Raw genomic sequence first — 27160 nt, 5'->3', positions numbered from 1 at the left:
CCGATTCGGATTCAGAAGGTCGATTTAGCTTCTTGCATAGTTCATGCCTTGACCAAAGGGGGGCCTATACAAACCTCCGTGATCGCCTGCAGATTCTTGTCTCTGTTGGTATTATTGTTGTTGCTGCTACTGCCACTGCTGCTGCCATTACCGGAACTTCCAGATCCGCTACCACTCCCCTCGCCGTTGCTACCTCCCGTCGTCGTCGTCCCACCCACAGACGTCACCACCACCCCACTGCTGCCCGTTGTTTGCTGTCAATACTGTTGAGTGCATGTGGGTGACAGTGGAAAAGAAAAGGAAAAGAAAAACAGACACAAGAACAAGAGAGAAAAAAAGAGGTCAAGATTCGCCTGCCCAAGCTACACTGAGCAAAACTTACACAGCTCAACGAAGTGTTCTACACATGATCTGGCCCTGCTGTACAGAGCACTCAAATATCAATCGCAAAACACTTGAAATTTCGGTGATTGGCCATGAAATAATGTCAATAGCCAAACACTTGAATTTTAAATGGTGTTGAAAAATAAAAGTACGTACAAGCGATTTACAGGTTCTCGCTTGCTAGTCGTGCACGCTACCACTGCGCCGGCCGGCCAGTTGAAGACGGGAGAGTTTTTTGTGCTATTGGTTCTTGCCTCGCTTCTAGCTTTCGATGAAAGTCGCGCAAAAATCAATCAGTGAAACACATTAAATTCATGTGGATAATCACGTTGACTTTGAATAGTGCCTGTTTTGGGTAGATCTTAAGATCATTTTCAAGTGTTTTGCTCATCACTTTGAATAGTTCAAGATGGTGGGACAAATTCATGAGCAAAACAATTGAAAAGCTTGAGCCACCCGAATGAAAATAACATGTTAAAAAATACCAAAAAGTCAACCGAACAAACACTTGCATTTGATAGTGGTTTGGATTGATGTTGAAACACAAAACCAATTAGATCTACGATGTGACTTTATTCAATCATTCAAGTGTTTGGGCACTTGAATAAAAAGTGTGGCATATTTTCAGTGTACACTGAAAATATGCCACACTTTTTATTCAAGTGCCCAAACACTTGAATGATTGAATAAAGTCACATCGTAGATCTAATTGGTTTTGTGTTTCAACATCAATCCAAACCACTATCAAATGCAAGTGTTTGTTCGGTTGACTTTTTGGTATTTTTTAACATGTTATTTTCATTCGGGTGGCTCAAGCTTTTCAATTGTTTTGCTCATGAATTTGTCCCACCATCTTGAACTATTCAAAGTGATGAGCAAAACACTTGAAAATGATCTTAAGATCTACCCAAAACAGGCACTATTCAAAGTCAACGTGATTATCCACATGAATTTAATGTGTTTCACTGATTGATTTTTGCGCGACTTTCATCGAAAGCTAGAAGCGAGGCAAGAACCAATAGCACAAAAAACTCTCCCGTCTTCAACTGGCCGGCCGGCGCAGTGGTAGCGTGCACGACTAGCAAGCGAGAACCTGTAAATCGCTTGTACGTACTTTTATTTTTCAACACCATTTAAAATTCAAGTGTTTGGCTATTGACATTATTTCATGGCCAATCACCGAAATTTCAAGTGTTTTGCGATTGATATTTGAGTGCTCTGTACAGCAGGGCCAGATCATGTGTAGAACACTTCGTTGAGCTGTGTAAGTTTTGCTCAGTGTAGTTCCCCTTTCCCGCTGTGATTCCACCTACTTCCAAGTGGCTCTTGGCGTGCAGAGTCCACTCGTCCCGGCTCGGGAACATCCGGCCGCACAGCTCGCAGGTCCAGGACAGTTGGTGCTGCTGCTGGTGGTGCTGCAGGGTCATTCCGCCGGGGATCGTAGATTGTTGCTGCTGCTGTTGAAGGGATGACTGTTGCTGTTGTTGTTGTTGGGAAATGTTGTTGACCACTGTTGTTAGGGTTTGGGTGGCCAGGGCGTGGTGGTCAATTAGCAACGGTTTATTGTCTTCGCTTTTGGTTTCTTCTTTTTTCACTAAAATTGTAAGTTGAGAATGTTAGGAATTTAGGGGAATTAGGAATATTCAGGTTGGCCACTCTTTTCCAGCTTAATAAAAAGTCCTCAAAATGAGAGTAAAAAGGGCGAGAAAATTGTATTGTGGTTTCGGAAATAAATCGAATTTTCGCGGCGACTTATCTGACACTACGCTCCGCAAACTGATCAACTCTAATTTTGAGTGCAACGAGATGTTGTGTTGAACGCGAGGTTAAACGTCACTGAAAAACATTTTGTCGCTCTGGCACCAAACCGAAACGAGCGATTTCCACTCTCGCCGCACTTTTTCTCTCCGCATTTTTTTGTCTAACTAAATAGTATCAGTGCTTGCGTGTTGTTGTCGTAGGTTTTGGATGATGATGTTGGCCATTTATGCAAGTAAAAAAAGTACATATTTCCTTTCGTTTTTAATTAAATCAGCTAAAATCCATCGACATAAGTTTTCGCCAATCAAAACAAGATGGAGGAATCACAACAAACTTGGCCTACACACTGATCGAGTAATACCGAATTAGGCTAGACAGAAAAAGGCGGAGAGAAAAAGCGCGGTGAGAGTGGAAATCGCTCAGTTCGATTTAGTGCCAGAGCGACAATACTCTCAGTCAAATTTGAGGCCGTTTTACTCTCATCCACATGGGGTGATTTGTTCAAGTTTTGTGTGAAGCCGAGTGACCACCCCGAACATATAAATATCAAGTGATCGCTTATCGTCGATCTGGTTCGTGCCATTACAGTTCTGCCTCTTCCCGAGCGGCGCAATGTTGGTCGGCGTGACATGTTTGAACTTGTTCATGTGGATCACCAGCTTGTCGCGCCGCGCAAAGGCCCGATCGCAAACCTCGCAGATGTAGGGCTTTTCGCCCGTGTGGATCCTCATGTGGATCGTCAGTTTGTCCTTCCGGGCTAGGCCCTTACCGCAGACGGTGCACTCAAAGACCGGCTTGGGTGGGCCCGTCGGGACGGCCGCCGGGGCCTTGGCCTTACTGTTTGCGGAACTCTTCGACTTGGACGAGGACTGCTGAACCTGCTGGAGCGCTTTCAGCCGCGTTCCCGGGTGCATCGAGCCCCCCTCGGCGTACGGTTCTGTAAAGGGAATAAGGTTTGGCCGCGGTATGTTGGCCGGAATCTCCGGTGACCTAAAAAGTAACGGCGAAGGTGCAAAAGAAGAGCTTTCGGTTAGATATAATCAAGAAATTGTGCGGTTGACGATGTACCAATTCCCCAAACTTTGAAGAACGCGTACTCCACCTTCATAACCCATACCGACGTCGTCCGGGACGGTGAAGGTACTGGTGCTGTCCCCCCCGGTCCCGGTCGCGGTCGTCGTCGGCGTCGGAGCGTTCGTAGTGGTGGCGGCGGTGGAGTTGGAGTTGGAGATGATGGTGTTGAGCTGCGGCACCTTGATCGTGTGGGCGTAGTGCGTCAACGTGAGCGGGTTTGTCGTCGGAGTTGCGGACTGTTGCTGATGCTGCTGCTGCTGTTGATGTCCGTGCTGGTTGGACTGTTGTTGTTGCTGCTGGTGCTGCGGAACGTGCGGCAGCACCTGCTGGTGGTGAAACTGCAGCACCGGCTGGCTCTCGTGGCTGTTCGGCTTCGACTTCTTGGCCGACCTGGACGAACTATGCTGAATTTGGACAATCGGCTGCAGTTGTTGCTGTTGCTGCTGCTGCTGCTGCTGCTGCTGTTGCTGGTGTTGCTGATGAAGTTGCTGGGCTGCCTGCATCATCTGCTGCTGCACGGCCATGTGCGCCTCGAGGTAGGCATTCTTCTGCGCGGGCGTCATCTTGTCAATGTTTACCGTACCGTCCTTTGAAAAGAAAGCCGGAGAAAGGGAATCGTCACCAAAATGTTTTCGCGCAGTCACAAAATGCTAAAATGAAGTGCAACCTTCATTTTCATTCATTTTTCAACTGCGCTGATATACAATTTAAAGTTTGACAAAGAAAACCGATCTTACCGCGACTCACCTGAAAGTTAATCGTGGCCGTCACCACCCGCATCGAGTCGGCGTAGTTACGCAGAATGGCGTCGGTTTGGACGCAGTTGGTGCGCCATTCGAAGAACTGCTCGATCTTGGCCAGGCACCGGTCGCAGATTTTCTTCGGCAGAAAGTCTTCCTTGTTTATCTGCCCAGCAAAATTTGCGAGAGGGAGAAAGAAAGAGAGGTGAAAAGAATTCAATTAAATTGTTTAAAATTTCGCTTACAACAAGAGAGATGCCTTATTAGCCATTAAAACTTTTAAATTTTTATTGATATAGGGGAACAGCATCTAACTCCATCGGGGTTTCAATTGAAATCGAGTGTTAAATAACTCAAAAACAAAATGACAACAAAATGAGCAAGCAAATTTCTATTAAAAATTTTACAAAATAAGTTGTTTTAATAGTAAAAATCAGCAGTTCATTATTTCAATTTTCACTGCACAGCACAAAATCCGATGTCGCATGCAAAAGCATCACCTTTGTGAAAAAGACACTTAATACAAAACACTCCATGTACAATTTATGTAAACACAAAAAAAAACAAAAGTTGCAACCGACGGGATTCAAACCTAGCAACAACAGTAACGACTGCCGCCTTAGCCTGCTCGTCCATCAGACCGATGAAAGGAGAAAACAGAAATTTGGTGCCAATAGACGCGTAGTACAATAAACTTTCCTTCAAATGGCATGTCTCTCGATTTTTGAAAGTTGAGTGATGGAAAAAAGCAGTAGGGGAAATTCTCGTATCTTTGGCAGGTTAAGCCCTCGCTCCTAACTGTGTGGCCCCGAATAATACCCTCGCATGTGCGCCCCTTGTACTAAGCGTAACGCACACCCGTAACGCACACATCCTGTCAGTGGACAGCTGTCAGTCGCGGTCAACAAACGACCAGCCTCTTCCAACACCGATCTCCGGACGAACCAGACGTGTCGGGGATTCTCACCGCGGCACCAACTTAGGATTCCCACAATGGCGACCGTGACAGGACACCGTAAATGTTACGGTGAATAAAGCTTACCGGTGCTGGAGAATCCCCGGCATGTCGTGGGAAAAAGTTAAGTGATAATTTGTGAAAGAAAAATTAGTGTGAAACAGAAGGTAAGAATGCGTGGTTGTTTTCTTTGATGGTATTTTGGCTGGCCGGCGATACCATTCACTTCGAGAGGAATGCCGAAGGCTCGTAGGGCTCTTGGTGGGGGTGTGTTAAATCGGCCAGTGACGCAGGCGCTCGCTGCGGTCTCTTGGAACCTGGTGAAAGGGGGGTAAAGAAATTGCAGCGAAGAATTGAGCGAACATGCTGCCATTTACCCACCAGCGGACGTTTTTTTCCTTTTCACATGGTCACGCCGTAAGTGGTGTGCATGTGTTGGTGAGGGCGAAATAATGAAGTATCTCGTTTGATAAGTTTTACATAGATGATTTTTTTTTCCTTTTGTAAAAAAGGCAATGTGAACAAGTGGTAACTTTGGTCAATCGTGTGAGCGATAGCCTAAAATGCACCAAAATTTTAGTGTCAATTTTAACGAAAGTAACCAAACGGAATGGCCTAGCATATTGCGCATTTTGCACTTTACTAGAGTCTTGCGCAATTATTTTCATCACAGTATTTTTTCATCACAGTGATTTTTCTTCACAGTGATGACGACGATATCCGTTGCTATGGCAGACTGTTTATTTATTTGTTTATTTTTGGAAGTTCAAAAAGCTCGAAAAAGTGTTTGGACCGGCTAAGTGGAGGGACAACGTCGTGTTTCGACTGAGGAATCGTGGTCTTCGGTACCGGGATGCAGCGGTGTTGCGCCGGGATCTTGACTTACGGTGAATCTTTGTCTTTTTGCTGGGCGGATGGTGGACAACCAGCGAACGTCTTCACTACTTGTTGGATCGGTACAACATCCGGCTGATCCGGCGCTGCTAAGAGGGGTCCCTTCATGGCGATGAATGCCAGTAGTTATCGTCCTCTATGGTCCTGGGGAAGGGAATGGGAAGGTGACAGACGGCGGAGCAGAAGCAACTGCCCGGGATTCAAGCTACCCATGCGGATCAATCTGAGATAGACAGATGTCCGGAGTTTCGCCGTCGGAGAGGGCGATTTGTTATCATTGGCTACCCTGGAGTTTGTTCAAACTTTTTACCAATGCTATATAGGACATGTAATCCTGTCTAATAAAGTCTTTCGAAAAAAATGTTCTTCCCGGTTCTACCATAAATACGGTAGTTAAGAGAATTTAGTACTGTTTTTAACGAAAAATAAAAAAAAGGCTTCTTTCGTCTACAATCCATTGGTTTTTAGCCAGGTTTTCAGTCAATTCATGGCCTCGGGTAGAGATAATAATGGTACCGTTTACTGACTCATTGAACATAGCTCGAGATGGTCGATATAATTATGCCCTCGAACTCATTAGAAAAAAAATAATCCACCAAAAAAACTTAACAGTGGCAACCACAAGAATCGATCCAGGAACCTTTAACAGACCATCTCAATGACTTATCTGCCTCGGCCACCACAGCTTGATGACTAGATTGTGGTCAGAAGTCGATGTAGTACACTTGTTTTGTGTTGATGGTGTGATGGAAATTCGGTTTGCCAACTGTGATGAAAATTTTCCCGCAGCACTCTACTGAGGTGCAAAGTGCGCAAAGTTGACAGTTCTCAGTCCTGCAAAGCAGTGTGATGAAAAAATCTAGGCCTAGCACGATTGACACAAAACTCTAGAAATTGCTGCAAGGCGCAATAAAAAAAAACATTCTTTTAACATAAGGCCTTTTGGAGGTGATAAGAATGAATAAAACTGTAGGATAGAGAGAGGGAGAGAGAGCACTAATTTATCTGGTTGTGATTGTTGTGTGCGCCGCCGAGCGGTTAGGCCTTGCTCAGGTGGAATTGTTGATTCCAAGAGTGGGACTTGGTTGCGTAACGTGACGAGAAGTATGATGTAACAAAACAGGACTAAATGACTTTCACTATTTGAAAGACAACAACGGCTTGTGAGCTCTCACTGAATAGGCCCTACCGGCTTGTGATCTCACTGAATAGGCCGCAACGACTTGTGGAAAGACAACAACGGCTTGTGAGCTCTCACTGAATAGGCCCTACCGGCTTGTGACCTCACTGAATAGGCCGCAACGACTTGTGAAAAGACAACAACGGCTTGTGAGCACTCACTGAATAGGCCCTACCGGCTTGTGAACTCACTGAATAGGCCGCAACGACTTGTGGAAAGACAACAACGGCTTGTGAGCTCTCACTGAATAGGCCCTACCGGCTTGTGACCTCACTGAATAGGCCGCAACGACTTGTGGAAAGACAACAACGGCTTGTGAGCTCTCACTGAATAGGCCCTACCGGCTTGTGACCTCACTGAATAGGCCGCAACGACTTGTGGAAAGACAACAACGGCTTGTGAGCACTCACTGAATAGGCCCTACCGGCTTGTGAACTCACTGAATAGGCCGCAACGACTTGTGGAAAGACAACAACGGCTTGTGAGCTCTCACTGAATAGGCCCTACCGGCTTGTGACCTCACTGAATAGGCCGCAACGACTTGTGGAAAGACAACAACGGCTTGTGAGCACTCACTGAATAGGCCCTACCGGCTTGTGAACTCACTGAATAGGCCGCAACGACTTGTGGAAAGACAACAACGGCTTGTGAGCTCTCACTGAATAGGCCCTACCGGCTTGTGACCTCACTGAATAGGCCGCAACGATTTGGGAAAGACAACAACGGCGATTTGGAAAAGACAAGTGGCAGTGCGTGGCCGAATGGTAACGCTGTCCGCTTTGTAAGCGGATGATTCTGGGTTCGATTCCCATCTGCTCCAACCTTCCATCGGATGAGGAAGTAAAACGTCGGTCCAGGCCTTGGTTGTTAGGCCGTTAAGTCATTCCAGGTGTAGGAGTCGTCTCCATGCCATAAGTACAAACAACACACCAAACCAAGCCTACTCCGGTGGAATCGCTGGCAGCGGTTGGACTCGCAATCCGAAGGTCGTCAGTTCAAACACTGGGGTGGAAGGTTCCCTGGAGTAGAAAGAGGTTTGAGTGCTCTTCCCATTCAAGCTTTCGGACTCCTAGGTTCGAGCAGAAACTTGCAATAGAGACCACAAAAGACCCGGGGTGAGCTCTCACTGAAAGGCTCTTCCGGCTTGTGAACTCACTGAATGAGCTGCAACGACTTGTGATAAGACAACAACGTTTTGTGAGCTCAGCGAAGACATCAACGATCCAGGCTTGTGAGAAATCACGGAAAGGAGTCAACGTGGGCTTGCGAGTAGTCGCTGAATAGGCCAGGCTCGTGGGAAACCGAAGGCCGAAATCATGATTCTTAGTTTCAACAAGAACATAAAGGTGATTGAATCTAAGTTTCAACCGAATTCAACAATGATTTGCGTCACAGTCGATCTGTTTACTTTAAGATTGAAGTAGAAGGAAATGATTACTTGTTAGAAAATTTAATATGGTTAGTATGACTGCCAGTATAGAATAAAAAGGAGGGATAAAAAATACGCGAAGTTTATGCAATGGAATGCAATCAAAGCGGTGGAGAGTTAGTTGGCGTCAGGTCTGGTCTGATTTAAAAACAAAAACAAAAATCCGTTTCTGGTAGCTGAAATAAGCATGAATGATTTAGTTTGATTGCGTTTGTGATTTGCGCCGGTGATTTTTTTTTTTAGGGGAGGAGGGAAGATGTGTGGCCCCGAATAATACCCTCGCATGTGCGCCCCTTGTACTAAGCGTAACGCACACCCGTAACGCACACATCCTGTCAGTGGACAGCTGTCAGTCGCGGTCAACAAACGACCAGCCTCTTCCAACACCGATCTCCGGACGAACCAGACGTGTCGGGGATTCTCACCGCGGCACCAACTTAGGATTCCCACACTAACTCCATCCAATTTGCTGATTTTCACTATTTAAACAACTAATTTTGCAAAACTTTTGATAGAAACTTGCTTGCTCACTTCTTATTGAGCTATTTATCACTCGATTTTTGTTGAAATCGCTTTTAATGAGCTTTAATTGAATGTCAAAGTTCTGACCTGCCAACATTAGAGGCACGCTGGAATTAGATGCTGTTCCCCTAGTTTTAAAACTGTTTCTATAACATTGTTGATGAAAAATAGGTTTTCGAATCATTGGAAAAAAAATCTATCTCCTCGTAATCGATTCCTAGCGCATTGCGGTGTTCTACAAAGTTCCCCTGATCAAAACCTATAAATACCTTTAGAATGGGATTTTTGGTAATATTTTCTTTAAATTAACAAATTGGATACCGTCATCTGGGGCGAATCGGGACTACAGTCTGAATAGGGACAGCAGTGCTTAGAGCACTTAAAGGTTTGAAATTTGGAATTGGATGTACACATTTTGTTGGTCTGAGTCTGTTCTATCTGAAACCTACCAGAAAAATCAAAATATTGTGCTTTAACATACACAGAAAAAAATATGTAAATTTACACAGCACGTAACTACTGTTTCTTATGTAAACTCACTCAATGTAATGTTGAAATATGATGTAAAGAGTAAAAAGTCATGGAAATTACTCTAATATAAATCTAAATCTAATGTAAATTATGAATCTAATGGAAACGTTGAGCATGGAAACTTAAATCTGATGAATTTCTATCCGTGTTCGGCTTCCTGTAAATTCCTATTTAATGTAAATCATATATCCAATGTATTTCTGCCAAACGTTGACTTCAAAACTACCCGGACTAAAAATAGTAATATTTGGTTCTCTTTCTATCGCTCTCAAACTTCGCTTACCCACTGCCTGAGCCTCGCCCTGAACAAGTTGATGCTTTAGCCGTTCGTTTATAAAATGCGAAGATGGCTCAGTCGGTAGCGGGTAGCAGCAGTAACACCGAACATTCTACTCGTCGTCCGTTCGATTCCAGTCCAGCGTTATTCCACTTGGCCGTTGACGAGAAAGCGTCCCCTACCTGTGAAACAACCTTTTAAAATCAGAATTTCCTTTTGCTGCCCGTTTCAACAATTTTAAAATAGAACATAGGCCACACCCTTTTCCTACTGCAATACAAGTCGAGCTTCTAATTCCCATTGGCCAATCAGAATTAGTTGATTTGAACTAATGTAAATGCCAAAACTAATGTAAATTCCAAAACTAATGTAAATTTCCAATGAATCTAATGTAAATTTCCAATGAACCTAATGTAAATATACATCATTTATCATGATACCTTTTGGTACATGATAAATAATGTAAATTTACAGGAATATTTTTTTCTGTGTAGTTAAAACTGCTGTCCCAATTCGCCCCATGTGTCCCAATTCGTCCCAGTTGAATCGTTTTTGAGTATATTTTAAATAGTTTTAAAATAACTTAAACATTTTCAATTTGAAATATCCTGATATACCTTCAGGGGTGAAATTGACTCTTGGGGGCGAAATTTGATCATACAAAATTCAGCATTTTTGTATTACCCAATCTCACCCCCCAAGACCAAATGTCACCCCTGATGACGGTATTTTTGTAGGAGCAGTTCTCTCAGATTTTGGTCATTAAGTTTTTTTTTGTAATTTTTAATCCGACTGAAACTTTTTTGGTGCCTTCGGTATGCCCAAAGAAGCCATTTTGCATCATTAGTTTGTCCATATAATTTTCCATACAAAGGAGAATGGGCAAATTTGTATGGGAGCTGGTCCAAGGATGTACACGAACGGGACCAACTTTTTTCGAAAGATCTCGCCGAGACATGAAAAAAAGTCTTCCGGACCAACTCTCTAAACCCCGGGGTTCAAAAGTTACATGTTGTTGAAGTTTGAGCATTTTGGGTAAAAATATACAAAAAAATCGTATTTTTGCTAATTCTAAAATCATTTTTAAAATCTCCATTTTATTATGGATTTTGCTCATCTTGACTTCATTCGACGCGTATCAGCAAAAACTATGAGTTCTAATATGTCTTAGCATGATTGAAACATGATTTCTCTTGTTTTTATCCGTTTGAACCGTTCGTGCAAGAGGCATCCCATAGAAAAAAAGTCGAAACTTCAAGGTATTGAAACCGGATCCGACCCAGACTGCTTCAGTGAGTATGGAAGGCTTCAGTGCAATGTTGTAACAACTTATTGGGATGGTCTGAGTCATCCGAGAACTCCTTGGAGTTAAGACCGGTGAGTCTACCGCCGTAACAAGCAAGATGTCGGCGGTTTTTGACCACTGATCATACCCGCATGGCTTCAGTGAGTATGGTAGACTACTATGCTGATGTGTTGGAGTGTCCTGGGTTCTCCTAGGACTCCCTGGAGTTAAGATCTGTGGGTCTACTACCGTAACAATCCAAATGTCGACCGGTTTTGACAACGGAACTTACTCGCATAGCTTCAGTGAGTGTGGTAGACTACTTTGCTAATATGTTAGGATGTCCTGGGGCATCCAAGGACTCCCTGGAGTTATGATCTGTGGAACTACAGCCTTAACAAGCAAGAGGTCGAAGGTTTTTGACCCCGGAACATACCCGCATAGCTTCAGTCAGTATGGTAGACTGCTTTCTTAATGTGTTAAGATGTCTTTGGTCATCCTAGGACTCCCTGGAGTTAAGATATTTGGGTCACTGTAACAAGAAAAAGGTCGACGATTTATAACCGCGCATCATAACCGCAAAGATTCAGTGAGTATGGCAGACTGTATTGCTGTTATGTTGGGATGTTCTGGACCATTCCAGGGAGTCCTTGTAACAGCCGTAGACCTACAGATCATAACTCCAGGGAGTCCTAGGATGACCAAAGACATCCCAACACATTAACAAAGCAGTCTACCATACTGACTGAAGCTATGCGGGTATGTTCCGTTGTCAAAACCGGTCGACATTTTGCTCGTAACGGTAGTAGACCCACAGATCTTAACTCCAGGGAGTCCTAGGAGAACCCAGGACACTCCAACACATCAGCATAGTAGTCTACCATACTCACTGAAGCCATGCGGGTATGATCAGTGGTCAAAAACCGCCGACATCTTGCTTGTTACGGCGGTAGACTCACCGGTCTTAACTCCAAGGAGTTCTCGGATAACTCAGACCATCCCAATAAGTTGTTACAACATTGCACTGAAGCCTTTCATACTCACTGAAGCAGTTTGGGTCGGATCCGTTTTCAAAACCTTGAAGTTTCGACTTGTTTCTATGGGATGCCTCTTGCACAAACGGTTCAAACGGATAAAAACAAGTGAAATCATGTTTCAATCATGCTAAGATATATCAGAATTCATAGTTTTTGCTGATACGCGTCGAATGAAGTCAAGAAAATCGAAATCCATAATGAAACAGAGATTTTATAAATGATTTTAGAAATAGCAAAAATCCGATTTTTTGTATATTTTTACTCAAAATGCACAAACTTCAACAGCATGTAACTTTTGAACCCCGGGGTTTAGAGAGTTGGTCCGGAAGACTTTTTTTCATGTCTCGGCGAGATCTTTCGAAAAAAGTTGGTCCCGTTCGTGTACATCCTTGGACCAAATTCGCCCATTCTCCTTTGGCAGCTGTCCATACAAAAATGATATGTGAAAATTCAAAAATTTGTATCTTTTGAAGGATTTTTTTAACGATTTGGTGTCTTCGGCAAAGTTGTAGGTATGGACATGGACTACACTGAAAAAAATGATACAAGGTAAAAAAAATTTGGTGATTTTTTATTTAACTTGTTGTTACTAAACTTGATTTGCAAAAAACACTATTTTTTTTCATTTTTTGATATGTTTTAGAGGACATCAAATGCCAACTTTTCAGAAATTTCCAGGATGTGCAAAAAAACTTTGACCGAGTTATGAATTTTTGAATCAATACTGATTTTTTCAAAAAATCGAAAAATTGGTCGCAAACATTTTTTAACATTATTTTTCGATGTAAAATCAAATTTGCAATCAAATAGTACTTAAGTGAAATTTTGATAAAGTGCACCGTTTTCAAGTTAAATCCATTTTTAGGTGACTTTTTTGAAAATAGTCGCAGTTTTTCATTTTTTTTTTAATTAGTGCACATGTTTGCCCACCTTCAAAAAATATTTTTGAAAACCTGAGAAAATTCTCTATATTTTGCTTTTTGAAACTTTGTTGATACGACCTTTAGTTGCTGAGATATTGCCATGTAAGTGTTTACAAACAGGAAAATTGATGTTTTCTAAGTCTCACCAAAACAACCCACCATTTTCTAATGTCGATATCTCATCAACTAATGGTCCGATTTACAATGTTAAAATATGAGACATTGGTGAAATTTTCCGATCTTTTCGAAAACAATATTTTTAACATTTTTAAATCAAGACTAACATTGCAAAAGGGTTGAGCATTCAATATTACGCCCTTTTTAAAAGTTTGTCTTGTTTTAAAAATATCAAAAATATTTTTTTCGAAAGGATCGGAAAATTTCACGAATGTTTCATATTTTAACATTGTAAATCGGATTAGTTGCTGAGATATCGACATTAGAAAATTGTGGGTTGTTTTGGTGAGATTTAGAAAACTTCAATTTTCGTGTTTCTTTTTCGTAAAGCGGTTCTATCTCAGCAACCCGAGGTCCAATCTTCAATGTCTCTTAGACAATTTGATAGCAAATTTTCTGAACTTTTCAAAAAAAATATTTTTGGAAATGGTCACTCATGGTCACTATTTTTAAAAATCGAAAAACTGCAAATGTTTCGCTAAAATCAAACTTTCGGTGGGCTATATCTTGAAAACGGAGCCCTTTAAAAAAAAAATCTGTAAAGTAGTTTTCAATTGCAAATTCAATTTTACATTAAAAAATAAGGACAAATTTGTTTTTGCATGAAACTTCGATTTTTTTCAAAAAATCACAATTTTTTCAAAAATTTATAGCTCGCCGGCAGATTTTTTGATCATGTTTCTCTATGGCTCAAAAGTTGCGGATTTTTGTCCTCTAAAACATATCACAAAATCTCGAAAATAAAAAAATACGTATTTTAGGAAATTTAGTTTTAGTGAAAAAAAAGTTGATAAAAAAAATCCGCATTTTTTTTCCTTGTACCTGTTTTTTCTCAAAAGTCCTTAACAATACCTACAACTTTGCCGAAGACACAAAATTGATCAGAAAATTCACTCAAAAGTTACAGCTGTTTGAATATTTACAAACCATTTTTGTATGGACAGCAGCCAAAATTGTATGGAGACTTGTATGGGTGAACCAATGACGCAAAATAGCTTATTTGGTCATAGGAAAGGCCCCCACAAAGTTTGAGTCAAATAAAAAAATACAAAAAATATAAATGGTCGAAATCGGCCAATTTCGTAGAGAGTTGCTCAGCAGTAGTTCTCCAACAAAGGTGGATAAAACATGTAAACAAAAATGGAATTCTTGTTATTGTGTTAATTTGAAGTGTTTGAAAATTAACTCAAAGTTAGCGGAATTACAGATAGTAAGGTATTAAATTGGTGCATTCAAACCATCAAAATTTATGCAGTTCATCGAGTTGTATGAAGTGTTCTATTCATAAGGCAAGCGATATCAATACTAGTCTCTTACAGCATCCTCATTCTTCAGAAAGTTATACCAATATGAATTCAATCTAATATTTTTTCAAGTGATCGTACCAGACTGAATAACACCCGCTCCCCCATTCAACCCCCAAAACTCAAATAAAATCAACCTCAGTTAGCATCGTTCATTACGCTCCAAGACATTTGATGCCGGCCGTTGAGGCGTTCAAACTGAACAAAGTTCTCAGTATCGATTTATTAGCTAGTTTGGTTAGTTGCATATTGCAGTTTGTACCTTCCGACGTCGCCGACGACTGGTCAGTTGCAGTCATCTCCCAGAGACCACATTCAGCCTGGCAGCAATCAGATTCTTCTTGGCAACCCCCTCCCCCGCTCTGTGCTGCTTCCAGACGACCTGTCCGGATGTACGTGGTACGCACGCACGCAGACGAAAGGGTCTTCTCGGTGGGCAAATTAGCTTAGACAAGACGTCTCACAGGCCTGCACGCCAACAGAGGGGGAGGGAGTTGAATATTTCATTGCGGGTTGTTGGCTTGGGTTGTGCAGGCTGTCGGTGCATCATGTTAACGTTAGGGTGGTTCAAAGCGATACGAATTTATCCAGCAGTTCTATAGGACGATGTTTGACGATTAAAGCTATTTCTGAACTAGGAATGGAACATTTGAAGTTCATATCAAAACCTCAAATTGAGAACAAACATGTTTGATTTCCTATGAAATCCAATATAAAACAATTTTAGACCACCCTAATGCCACCACCCAATCCCAACGCAAATTGCGAGAAGTGGTGGTTTGGGTGGAGTTGCGTGCATCCCACTGTATGTAAATATTTTGCCGTACGCATAATGTGGGCTGCTGCTGCAGCAAGTGCAAGTGCATTAGAATCGGCTGCAGATGCTGGCCAAAGGTGCGTCCAGAGTTCTGAGAAATCCATGTACATAGAGTTATTGGGTTGATGGCAAGAAGAGAGAGAGAGGGGTTGGAAGGTGCAAGAAGTTGATACATAATGCAAGGCAATCCGTCTAGGATTTGAGTTGATGAACGTGTGGTAGGTGTTTAAAACTTTTGTGCTAAACAAAGGGTTCGGTGCAGACTTATTGAACTCGGAACCGGGAGCTGGACCTGGACCAGACGGACGCAGAACAGGTTCTCTAATTGGTGAAGTTGACAATGCAATATTGGGGAAGCAAGTGAAACCCTTTCCTGGAAATCTTAAGATAAAGGAAGTCATCAGCGAGATAATGCTGGAACTTCAAATCAATCTGAATCACTTTTATCGGTCATAATAAGGATGCCCATAATATCGGGAAATTGAATTGATTCAGAAAAGGATTTTTGGATCAAATTCTTTTTGCGCCAACAGATAATTAAGTTCCAGCTTATGACAAAAAAAGAGTAAGTAATAGGGTGGGTACGTTTTTCAAAAAGTTCTCGGATCAAGTTTTAGTATGGTTCCCCTTGTAGGGCATGCCCATAGGGACTTTCATGCCAAATATCAGCTTATTTGGTTGTAAACTGGCTGCGCGCATCGAGGTTAAAGTTTACATGGGAATTACTATGGGAAATTGGAACTTTTTGTTCAAACGCTCCTACAGGACTGGGAAAATCACGCGCCAACTTCTGGTCAGGCCTATGGGGAATGGTCTGGAGAACACTTTTCCCGAAGAGAGCATATGGATTCGTTGTCCCTAGACCTGGCGCATCGGCAAACAATCCGATGTCTCCGGAATCAACGGTTTTCCCTCATAAAGCATCAAATTTTCCTTAGCATGCTATGAAAGCTTGATGAACACCGCGACGCCATATGTCAGAAGGCTACCACGTGGGTGAGAAACGGCTGGAATATTGAATTCAAACCTTTTTTTTAACTAGAAAATGATCATTTCGAGTAATCCTGATATTATTTAGTCAAATTCAGAATCTTTGCATAGCGAATTTGTATTTTTTGCAAATATTTCAACCACGTGGTAGCTGCCTGACGTATGGCGTCGCGATGTTCATCAAGCTTTCATAGCATGCTAAGGAAAATTTGATGCTTTATGAGGGAAAACCGTTGATTCCGGAGACATCGGATGTTTTGTCGATGCTCCAGGTCTAGGGACAACGAATCCATATGCTCTCTTCGGGAAAAGTGTTCTCCAGACCATTCCCCATAGGCCTGACCATACCAGAAGTTGGCGCGTGATTTTCCCAGGCCTGTAAGAACGTTTGAACAAAAAGTTCCAATTTCCCATAGTAATTCCCATGTAAACTTTAACCTCGATGCGCGCAGCCAGTTTACAACCAAATGAGCTGATGTTTGGCATGAAAGTCCCTATGGGCATGCCCTACAAGGGGAACCATACTAAAACTTGATCCGAGAACTTTTTGAAAAACGTACCTACCCTAGTAAGTAAGTTACGACCAAACACGAAAAAACACAAATCACCTTTTAACCTTGACCGTCCAAATTGGCTTCTACGAAACCCATGACGATTTTTGTTTTTGTTTTTGAAACAAATTGAATTGAATTTATGAATTTATCAAATTATCAATTGTTGAGATTGTTTGAAGAAAATTGTCAAGTCGCATTACTTGGTTTGCTATAAACATGGAATTGGTCCTAACCGGTACCGGTAATTTGAACCGGTTCAAATATATCGGTTCAAATTCATTACTAATAGATTGTTGAGAAATTACTTGAAAAAAATGACACGTCGCACTACATGGTTTGCTCTAAAAACGTGGAATCGGTGCAAATGGAACCTGTTCAAATGTATCACGAATAGATTGTTGAGATTATTTGAAGAATTTTGAGCTCTTTATTGAGCTAATTTGCAGAGTTTTGACACGCCGCATGACATGGTTAGTGATAGAAATCCGTAATCGGTTCATCCGGTACCGGTAATTTTACTGATTCAACCGAATCAGGTATATCATGTTATATCTAGGAGGCTGTTTAAGAAGTTCAATTTTCGAGTCTCAGTAAGGAAGGCAAAAATGAATCGCTTGTAAAATTTTCTATTCTGATTCTGAGAATATTGAGAAAATTGTGTAGTCAACACTAACATTTCAAAAGGGCGATATCTATCTACAGCAATTCCCCACGAAAAAAAAAATTCTGGAGGTTTCTGGCCAAAATAATTAGACCCGTATTTTTGTTGGGCCATTAGGGTGACCTATGCCGTGTTAGGGTAGTCCGAAAAATTGTTATTTTTGTCATTCTTCGCAAAAAACATTTTTTTTAAATCATATCTTCGCTCCATTCAATTCGATTTTTGCTGTCTTAGACGCAAAAAAAGGTGTTTAGTTTGGTTTTTTGGGAAAAATAGTAAGATGTTTCAAAAATCTAGCTAAACATTTGAAATGGTCGTATGAAAACTTAAGGGGTTACATACATGCAAATCGCCAACAATGTCAGAGGTTGGTTTGAGCACAAGCATAAACTTTTTGCCTTTCTTACTAAAGAAAGGTATAGGTTTTACTTTATGTGTGGACGTCATTTTCATCTTCGTAAATAAGACGATACAGCATGAATATTAATCGGAAAAATCGCCAAAAAATCACACTGCATTGATTTTCGACGTTGTTGTTGTCAAGTTGAGCTTCGAATACTGGCGCTAGAATGCTGGCGCATATATGTTTTGGCTCGACTTATACTCGTTTGTAGTAGCTTGTCTACCGATGTTTCCTTCAACATGTAAGATATTTTAGCTTTTTGGTTTCTTTTGCTCTATCCGTTTTAGCATAACTGTCCAATGTTTATGCAAAAACTTTTGTGACGTAGGACATTCATCCGGGTACAAACAATTTGTTTCCCGTGTGCTCCTGAAATCGCCTTTAAGTAGGCTTAATTTTGTCGTGATTTCGAAAGTTTATTTAACAGAGTTCATTGGATTCCAATAGGAGCTTTCTAAGCTTCTAAGCTTTATATCGTTTTCAAAGTTTTCAATGCTCGCGACGCCAATGGCTATCTACCTAAGGTATTGCGATTGAGTGTGTAGTGGTGCGGTTGTAAAAATAGCTATCTCTGACTCTCTGACTTTCGTAGATGCTGAATGGCAAGCTTCCCGCTGTGCGGTAAACTTGTTCCTCGGTTTTGCTTTGCGCCTGCTTTGTTCGGTTTTTGGGCTCGTACCAAAAATAGAAAACAAAAACCGCGGTGTACGTCGTCACCGGCACATGAGAAGCTTGCCATGCTTGCGTTTGTCATAAACGCTTGTTTGATTAAAAATTTGTACGCTTAAAAATATTCTTTTGGTGAAAATTGCGTTTTCAATTTCTTTTGGAAAACACATCATTAATAATACCTTGCTTACATCATAAGATTTTTTGTATCAAGTCGATGTTATGAATTGAAAGAAGTTATATTCTTTAGTAAGAAAGGCTCTATCTCACCCCTAGTGGGATTAAATCGGGTTTTCTTAAAATCTGTTTTCAAGATATAAAAATAAGCATTTTCAACTTTCATCAACATAAATTTGAAGACATTTGGTTGCATCATTGCCGAGATACAGCTATATGAAGTAAGCATTTTCAAAAAATGGGTGCCTCGATATCTCAACACTGCCTTGACCAAATCGGCTCAAAATTTTAGTGAAGACTTATGACATTAAAACTGCGATAACTTGAAAAGTTCAGCGATTACCTATAGATGTTAGGGTACCAAAATTTTCGTAATTGAAATACGCAACTTTTGGTACCCTAACATGTAAGGTCATCGCTGAAATTTTCAAGTTATCGCAGTTTTAGTGAAAAAAGTAGATTTTTGCCGTTTTCGTCTTTTTCCCATTTTTGCGCGTGGCGCGTCGAAAAACCCGGTATTTTTTTTTAAATCGTATCTCAGAAAATTGAAAACATTACTTCACCCCTTTTTTGATATGTTCTGTAACATTTTCCGAGGAATCAGGTAAAAATATTTTTTGACATAGGCTCTTTGGTCCCGAGACCTTCAAAACACGATTTTAAGTTTTCATACGACCTTTTCAAAAATTTTGAGCCCGATCGGAGAACTTTTTTTTCGAATCATGCTGTTTTATATATAAAAAAAAATCGGTTCGTATAAGTCCAAGAAAGGTTCCTACGCCAAAAAGTGCAACTTCGGCCACTCTGGAAAAGATTTCGAAATATCTGCAGATTTTATCGGAAAGGTTGCGTAAAATCAAATTTTGGTCGCAGAAGGCTGAATAAGCAAACAAGCTAAAAACGTCAAGAAACGAAAAAAGACAAGACGAGTTTGACGGGTTGAGCTCGTATTATTTGTTTTTTACTGTTGACGCAGAGAGTCTTTTTTGTGAGTCTTCTATTTTTCAAAAAAATCATAGCTCGGTTGTTAATTTTTTGGCCAAAAATTTTTAAAAAATCAAAAATTAAAAAATCGGATTTTCTGAAATTATTATTGTTTTTTGTTTATGCCCAATTTCTTAAAATAAAAAGTGACTTTCTCCAAAAGTTTCTAGATTTAATTCCTTTTGATGAACATCGAGTAGTGTGATTTATTTTTAATGATTGTTATAAAACAATTTTTATTAATTTCATCAAATATATTTATCATTACAATCATGTGAAAGGTGAAAGGGAATTAAATCTCTACAATGTGATTAATTCGAAAATATTTTAAAATGTAGAGTTGACCGGGGCAAGTCTGCGCACCTAACAAACATCGTTCTGGTTTCTGCTGAAAATGATTTATCAATCGACCCTATTACCAAAGCGAAGCTACTACATATATTGCCTTCAAAGCGTATTACTAGACCTTTCAAAAAAAAAATGTGCTTCGAGTTATAGACATAATCTGTAAAAATCACAAATGCGCACTCTTGCCCCGGCCTTGGGGCAAGAGTGCGCATTGAATATTACAATTCGTGCTTGCCATTTCATTAGGGCACATAACTTTTTTAAACAAGAGTGTGTCCCTTTCACACCTTATGTAAACTGTCATTTGAGTGAAAGGGATACACTATTGTTTACAAAAGTGATGTGCCCTTTTGAAATGTTAGGCTCCAATTTGGCAATCAATTATTTTACCAATGTTGGTTTAGGTGGTTGTTGTTTAACCCAAAAGACATATTTTTGTTATAAATCAATCTTTTTGAGCAAATTTTATTTTTTTCTCCACAAAATAAAATTGTATGGGCACCTTTACACCTTTTTACCTTTACACGATTTTACTCGTAATTACCCCAGTTATCAAGCTGCATAATAGATTCTTTGATTTGTGTAATCTTATGTATTGAAAACGTTATATTTCAAACACTAAACAAACAAACAAAAATGTAAAAAACGTTTTTTGCCTGAACAAAAATGCATTCCTAGGCCAAATATTGGATTTTTTTGCAGTTAAGGCTAGAAAAGGCTGGTGCGAACTCTTGTTCCGGTATACTCTTATTATGTAATATGGCAGAGCATACAAAAAAAGATTGAGTAATTGAAATACTCTATGTTTAACAATTTTGAATGCTAAAATTTGTATCTGGGCAATATGTTGCTGTATATAATTGAAATTTGTGCAAAGAAAAGTTTTCATTCGATTTCAAAGATATTTAGTACCCAAATGCTATCAGTACTTAAGATTAAGCTACTTAGCCTAAGAGAAAGTCAAAAGTGAACCATACTAGCTTACCACAATCGGCAAAATGTTCCGGATCTTGAACAGTAGCTGGCGCTGTTCCGCCTCCTTGTCGAAGATGTTCAGCCGGGGTCCACTCTTGATGGAACAAAACCGGCACAGATCGATAAAGGCGGTAAAGTTGAGCTCTTCACTTCCGGTGGACGATGTTTGCTGCTGCTGCTGCTGCTGCTGTTCACTTTGATGCTGCTGTTGAAGATGGTGTTGTTGCTGTTGTTGTTGGTGGGGGCTGGTTGGAATCATCAAGTCGGACATCTTTTTCCGACCCGTCCCTCACAAAAATCGTCAATCTTCTTTCGCACTCTGTCTGTTTAAAGTTGAGATTCTTCCCTTTGAACACCGCTTCAAGTCCTGTCAATATGTCTGCTGCTCAGCACGAACCACGCGTGCTGCCCTGCATCGCCACCCACCACGTGCTCACTTTACCGCCACGCCACCCCATCGTTGCAGGGAAAGGTTTTCCTCGCTCTCCTTTTTCCACGCCAATATTTGTAAACATTAGCTGTGCGTCCTTGGCGCGGGGGTTTCCCTCAAAACAATAAATTCATCGCGAAAAATGCGCGCGCTTTTTTTTTTGCTTTGCTTTTTGCTTTTTTTTTTCCTTTAGTCACTCAGGAAAACCCGCAAACACACAAGCGAACGTCGCGAACGTTGCTGCCGGTTGCAGCACTTTAGGAGTATTGGTGAGCGAGGGGAACTCACTGGAACTCAGTGCAGAGTTGCTCGGATGCACTGTGCAAGTTCTCTGTGAAGTGAGAAAAAGTTTGATGTTGGAATTATTCGACTCGAATTAAATTGCGTTTTGAAAATAATACAAATTAATAAACAAAAAACCAAGCTTATAATTAACGTAATTTTGCACAAAAAAACTTTAACAAACCTCAAAAAAATAATAATTTCAAATTGAAAAATGAACAATTTTTAATATCTTATAAGGCTAGCACAAATTTTATTCAAAGTTTGTGTCCCCCCATCCGCCTTTCAAAATTGGCCCAAAAAATCAGGGAGCAAAAAAAAACTCCAAAATTTCAATGAAAATTATAGTACAATCTACTGAAATCAATTTAAAATGCGTTTCCCTGCGTTCGGAATTACTTTTAGCATGTTTGAGTTGATTTAAAAACCTTTTGAATTTTTAAAAATTTTCGATGTTTAAGTTTTTTTTTCGCTAAAATTTTTGTTTTCGTCCAATATTTTCTTTTTTTTTTTGAAAATTGATGATTGCAAAACAACTGAACTAGTGTAAAATGCGCTTTAAAACACTTTTTTGCAATTCCGTCGTGAAACTACTTACTTTTCCTGTCATTCTTGAACGATGAAAAAGCCTACTTTTCTGTACCAAAAATAACAGAATCGAATAGAAAAACTTTTCAAAATAAATGCTGAAAAGTTGTACTTTTCAGCACTGAAATGGATGCTGAAAAGTTGAACTTTTCAGCACTTGTTTTGAAAAGTAATACTTTTCATCATTATTTTGTTTTAAACGGTTAATTGACAAAATACATGAGCATTTGACTTATAATTCCACTCAAAGGGTGTTTTTAGGAATTGCAAAAAATGTTGTATGAAACTCGTTGCAAAACTTGATTTTTTCAGCACTCGTCGTATTTATCCAACTCGGTGAACCTCGTTGGATAAATGTATGACTCGTGCTGAAAAAATCTTCTTTTTGCAACTTGTTGCATAAACTACTATTTCCATGCAAATGTTGAAACGATGGCTTGTTATTTCAATATTTATTTTTTTTTTTGATTTTTTTTATATATAGATATAGATGAGTTCTGCGAGAAAAAAAAATGATTTGCAGATACAGTCGACTCTCTGGTTGTCAATATCCAAGGGACCGTCGAGGAAGAGAATCATCAGTTTACAGAACGATGCAAAATGAAGACTCGATTGAAAATATTTTTTTCTTGATACCCAGCTATGGGAGAGAATCATGGCAACGTCCATCAAACAAAAACAAACTAATGTCAAACACCCATCAAAGCTACGTTTCCCCAAGAAAAATGTCTGCGCAAGCCATGAGAAAGTGAAATTATTGACAACCGGAAGAGATTTTTAAAGCAAAAAGAATCCAAGGGACCGTCGAGGAAGAGATCCTTCAAGCAAGGGAAAATATCGAGGAATGAAGATAATTGAAGTATGCAGATTGAAGGGACTGAAGAATTCATCGATAGATGGAGAATTATTGATATCGAGAAGATCGACAGCCAGAGAGTCGACTGTAAATGCATTTTAGAATGTTTGCAGTTGAATATACGTTTGTTTTCATTGAAATTTTTAAATTAAAAAAAAAGTTTTGCGTAAGGAGCGACATAAACTTAGAAAAATATTCGCAACGGCCTTATCATTAACAAAAACTTATATAATCGAATGTTTATGAGGAATAAATTTTTAATAAAATATGTGTACTTTTAATCAAATAATTTGTAAAGCTTTTTACAAATTTTGAATTTTGAGACCGCGAACCGAACAAAGATTAAAAGACCAAGGATTTTTTCATAAATTCTTGATCTTTCGTCACTGGTGTGCTATCTTGTGACACGTCCTATCTTTTTACAGCGGACGTGTCACAAGATAGCACACAAATGACGATTTTGCAAATTTTTGAAAGTGCATGACTGTTATTATGTATAAAGCGTTTTTAGATATTTTTCGCCTATAAAACTTTAATAAAATTTGTACAAGCCAAATTGAATCAAGATCTTTTTTCGTTTTTCTAAATTCTGTTTTTAACATCAAATTTAAATTCAGCGACCCCAAGTTAGTCAAATACTAAATTAATATTCTCAATTTCATAACCGTCATGTTGTCCACCATCTTGGAGTTATTATTTACTTTTCTCTTTGAATTGGAATATATTTTACGGAAACAGCAGAAATAAGAGAAACCATTAATTTAAATTTCTATAGCTATCTTGTCATATCCTGCTTTTTTTGCAAAAAATATGTATTAGTTTTAGTTTATTGCTCTACCATTTCTAATGATTTTTCAATAATTTTTTAATAGATAATTTGGTTTTATGGATTCCCTTCTTTAAAAAGATGATATTAACATTGAAAAATATTTGCCACGGCCTGTTTTAAACTAAAACTTAAATTAACTTAAATCAACAACAACATTTGCTTTGGGCCTTCCAAAATTTTAATTTTAAAATTTTTTTCAGGGAAAAAATACAAATATTTGCTAATATTCAATTTTCATTGCAAAAAAAGGTTAACAATTTTGTGTAATTTGGTGTGTCTTAAAAATACATTTTATAACATTTTAAAAATTACCGATCGAACGAGGCCCAGGTATAAAACTATGGTGATTATCTCATCGAAAATTAATTAATCCTCGTCAAACTGTCACCAAAACCCTGATCGCTATGTGATGAAAACAAAGAGCTGTCATATTATGCGGGACATGTTGGCTTGACATCGGATGGTTAGACAAAAAAAACAGCAATAAAACGCATGACAAGGCCATTGCAAATTGTATTTCATGATTGTACTTGTAAAAACGATTGTAAACTATTTAGTATACAATGTTAAACGCTAATTTATAATTTTTAATCAAAAATTTAATTTGAAGTCATTTAAAAAAAAATTAATTTTGGGATTACAGATTGGTTAAAGATATGTATTTTTTTTTCATAAAATCATTGATATTCTGTAGAGCGAGTTGTGGCGCTATAACCATGGCAAATAGTGTCCAGGGCATTTGTGGAAATACTATGTCCCATCCTAGAGGGTCCCGGAGCACCAAAACTTCTTAGCATGGTGCTCCCAACGATAAATTGCCAAAACAAACAGGAACGTGAGCGGGGGATCCCCACGTTTCTTCCTCCTCTGTAGATTCAGAAATGTATTGCTGTTTGAACACTCGTGCTCAAACTCAATCCAATTCAACGAATCATCTTTGCGGTAAACTTTACGCAGTTGGCCTGGCCGCTTTAACGTTTGTGTTGTTTCAATGCATTCTAATGCAATGGCGCACTGCAAATGTTGATAATGACAAGAAGATGCTAGGCGTCAATCAACCTAAGGCATTCTCCAGGATGCCCTCGAAAGACTGGCTGCGCTAGGGTTAGATTAGTTTAGATTAGATTAGATCATTGATATTCTGCATTTTTTATATTAGCATAATTGTAATGATGTATAAAAATCAAGAGCTATTTATGAAAATGACGGCATAAAATTTGTAATTCAGCTTTATTTTTTATTATTTGTCAATTATAAATCAATTTTTTCCAACTTAAACAATTTTTGAAAGGAAGAAAAAGCTAATGCAAGCAAACCAAATTGTGTGGAATAAAAAAACAGTAATAGTTTCAAAAATGCACCCAAATTTTTTATTCAAAGATTATTCTTACACAGCAAAAATCCGATGGTAAAATCGCATGCAAAAGCATGCACATCAGCTTTGTATAAAAGACACTTAATATTTTACACTGCATGTACATTGTACACAAAAAAACTGCAGCCGACGGGATTCAAACCCAGCACTGACAGTAAGGACTGGCGCCTTAGCCCACTCGGCTATCAGACCGACGAATAATGTAAAGGATAAACGCATATATGAGCTTGACATTTCAGTCAAGTAGGTTTTCCATACTGATGGGCTACATATTTGAGGGTGCAATATTTCATAAAATAATGCAAAATTAATTTACAAGACGATTTTGTTCATACACAGCAAATTTTGTATTGGCTTTTCGGTCAGATAAATAACAGAATGCGATTAAGTAATTATCACTTTTGCTGAAATTTCATAAAAAATGCATTGGCCTTATTTATAGTAAAAATAAACTTTTAAACTATTTCTCTTTAGATGATTTTAGCCATAATGTGGGATTTACTTGATAAATTTCACCATTTCATCGCCTCGAGTTGTTTTTAAACTTCTTGTTATTTTTCTCTCTTCTTCTTCTCGCATTGTTTTGGTTCTTATTAGTCACAAATTGACAAAATATAAAATAAAATTTATGAAAGTTTTTTTTTGTTTTAAGGTTTTCCATCTTTTTTTGATATATGGTCCCGAAATTGCAAATTTTGTATAACAAAAATACTATCGATTTCACAAGTTGGATTAAATTTCAACTATATTGTTTGTCCTTTGATTTTTTGAAAAAAATTGAAGGGGGGTAGGACACAACTAGAAACATAATTTGTATTGGCCTAAGACAAAACATTGAACAAAAATTTCAAAAAAATATTTCAAGAAAACGTCTAAAATACAATATCTGAAAAACAACTCACCTCTTCGAATTCTACATTCCGTCGCAGTAAGTCCGGTCCACTCACCCCACCACGACGGACACACAAACAATCAAACACACACTCAGTGCGGTGGAAATGTCTTGTGCGTGTGTTTTCCGAGAACGAGGCAAAGAGTCCTCGCACCGCTTGCTACGACAAGTGTGCAAGAGACTTTTCCTCAAACGCACACACACACACACACACACACACACACATACACGTTGAGCAACGGGGACGATTTATCGATCGCTTTCTGGCTGCTGCTGCTTGCTGGCTTTGAGGAGGAAAATTTTCCAACCCTTATTTTCGAATTTCGAGTCTCTATTTTGGATCACGTTTTTGGCTGTGCGTGTTGCCTAAATTTGAGCGTTTGTCGTTCCGATTGTTGTTCTTTTCTGGGAAAAGTTAAAATTTTCACGGGATTGTATTTTTCTGCGTTTTTTTTTTGTTTTTCCTCGTGAAAAATTACTTCAAATTTTCTTCTTTAAAACACCAAACAATTGTTCAAATTTGTCCTTCACTAGCCTACTTTGAATTCACTACACCACATTTCCAAAAAAATACGGGAGAAAAAGTCCAAACTAATCTGGCCAGAAAGGAAAACTCTTGTTCCGGTGTCAGGCCAGCTCCTTGGTGACCAGCAGAGTCCGGACTCTGGACTCTGGAGCGTGTCCGGTGCAGTCGACTGACGTTTGGAGAATGATTTAGCCTTCGACTTTTTCGATCTTTGGAAGACACCCCGTCCGTCCTTTGAAGAACGGGACCACTCACCGATGTTTGTATTGCAATTATGCTAGTGTGTGTGTGTGTTATTCCTCCCGGTGGGTGGTGCATCATACTTGCTTTT

At 39.5% G+C, this 27160-nt stretch overlaps 1 protein-coding gene across 1 annotated transcript; it reads right to left on the bottom strand.

Moving 5' to 3' along the window:
• Positions 1-122: 122 nt before the first annotated feature.
• LOC120418476 (ras-interacting protein RIP3-like) lies at positions 123-27017 on the bottom strand. The gene is made up of 7 exons (XM_039580943.2): positions 26314-27017; positions 21062-21812; positions 3967-4125; positions 3214-3806; positions 2726-3135; positions 1698-1978; positions 123-263 (listed from the first exon to the last, which is right to left on the bottom strand). The coding sequence occupies exons 2-7, from the start codon at positions 21320-21322 to the stop codon at positions 258-260; spliced, it is 1710 nt and encodes a 569-aa protein (XP_039436877.1). The 5' UTR covers positions 21323-21812; positions 26314-27017; the 3' UTR covers positions 123-257.
• Between the last annotated feature and the right edge of the window lie 143 nt (positions 27018-27160).

The sequence above is a fragment of the Culex pipiens genome, chromosome 1 (genome assembly GCF_016801865.2).
Source record: "Culex pipiens pallens isolate TS chromosome 1, TS_CPP_V2, whole genome shotgun sequence".
NCBI lineage: Eukaryota > Metazoa > Arthropoda > Insecta > Diptera > Culicidae > Culex > Culex pipiens.
The sequence above is the reverse complement of the archived record's forward strand: the minus strand, read 5'-3'. Positions and strand labels throughout refer to the sequence as shown.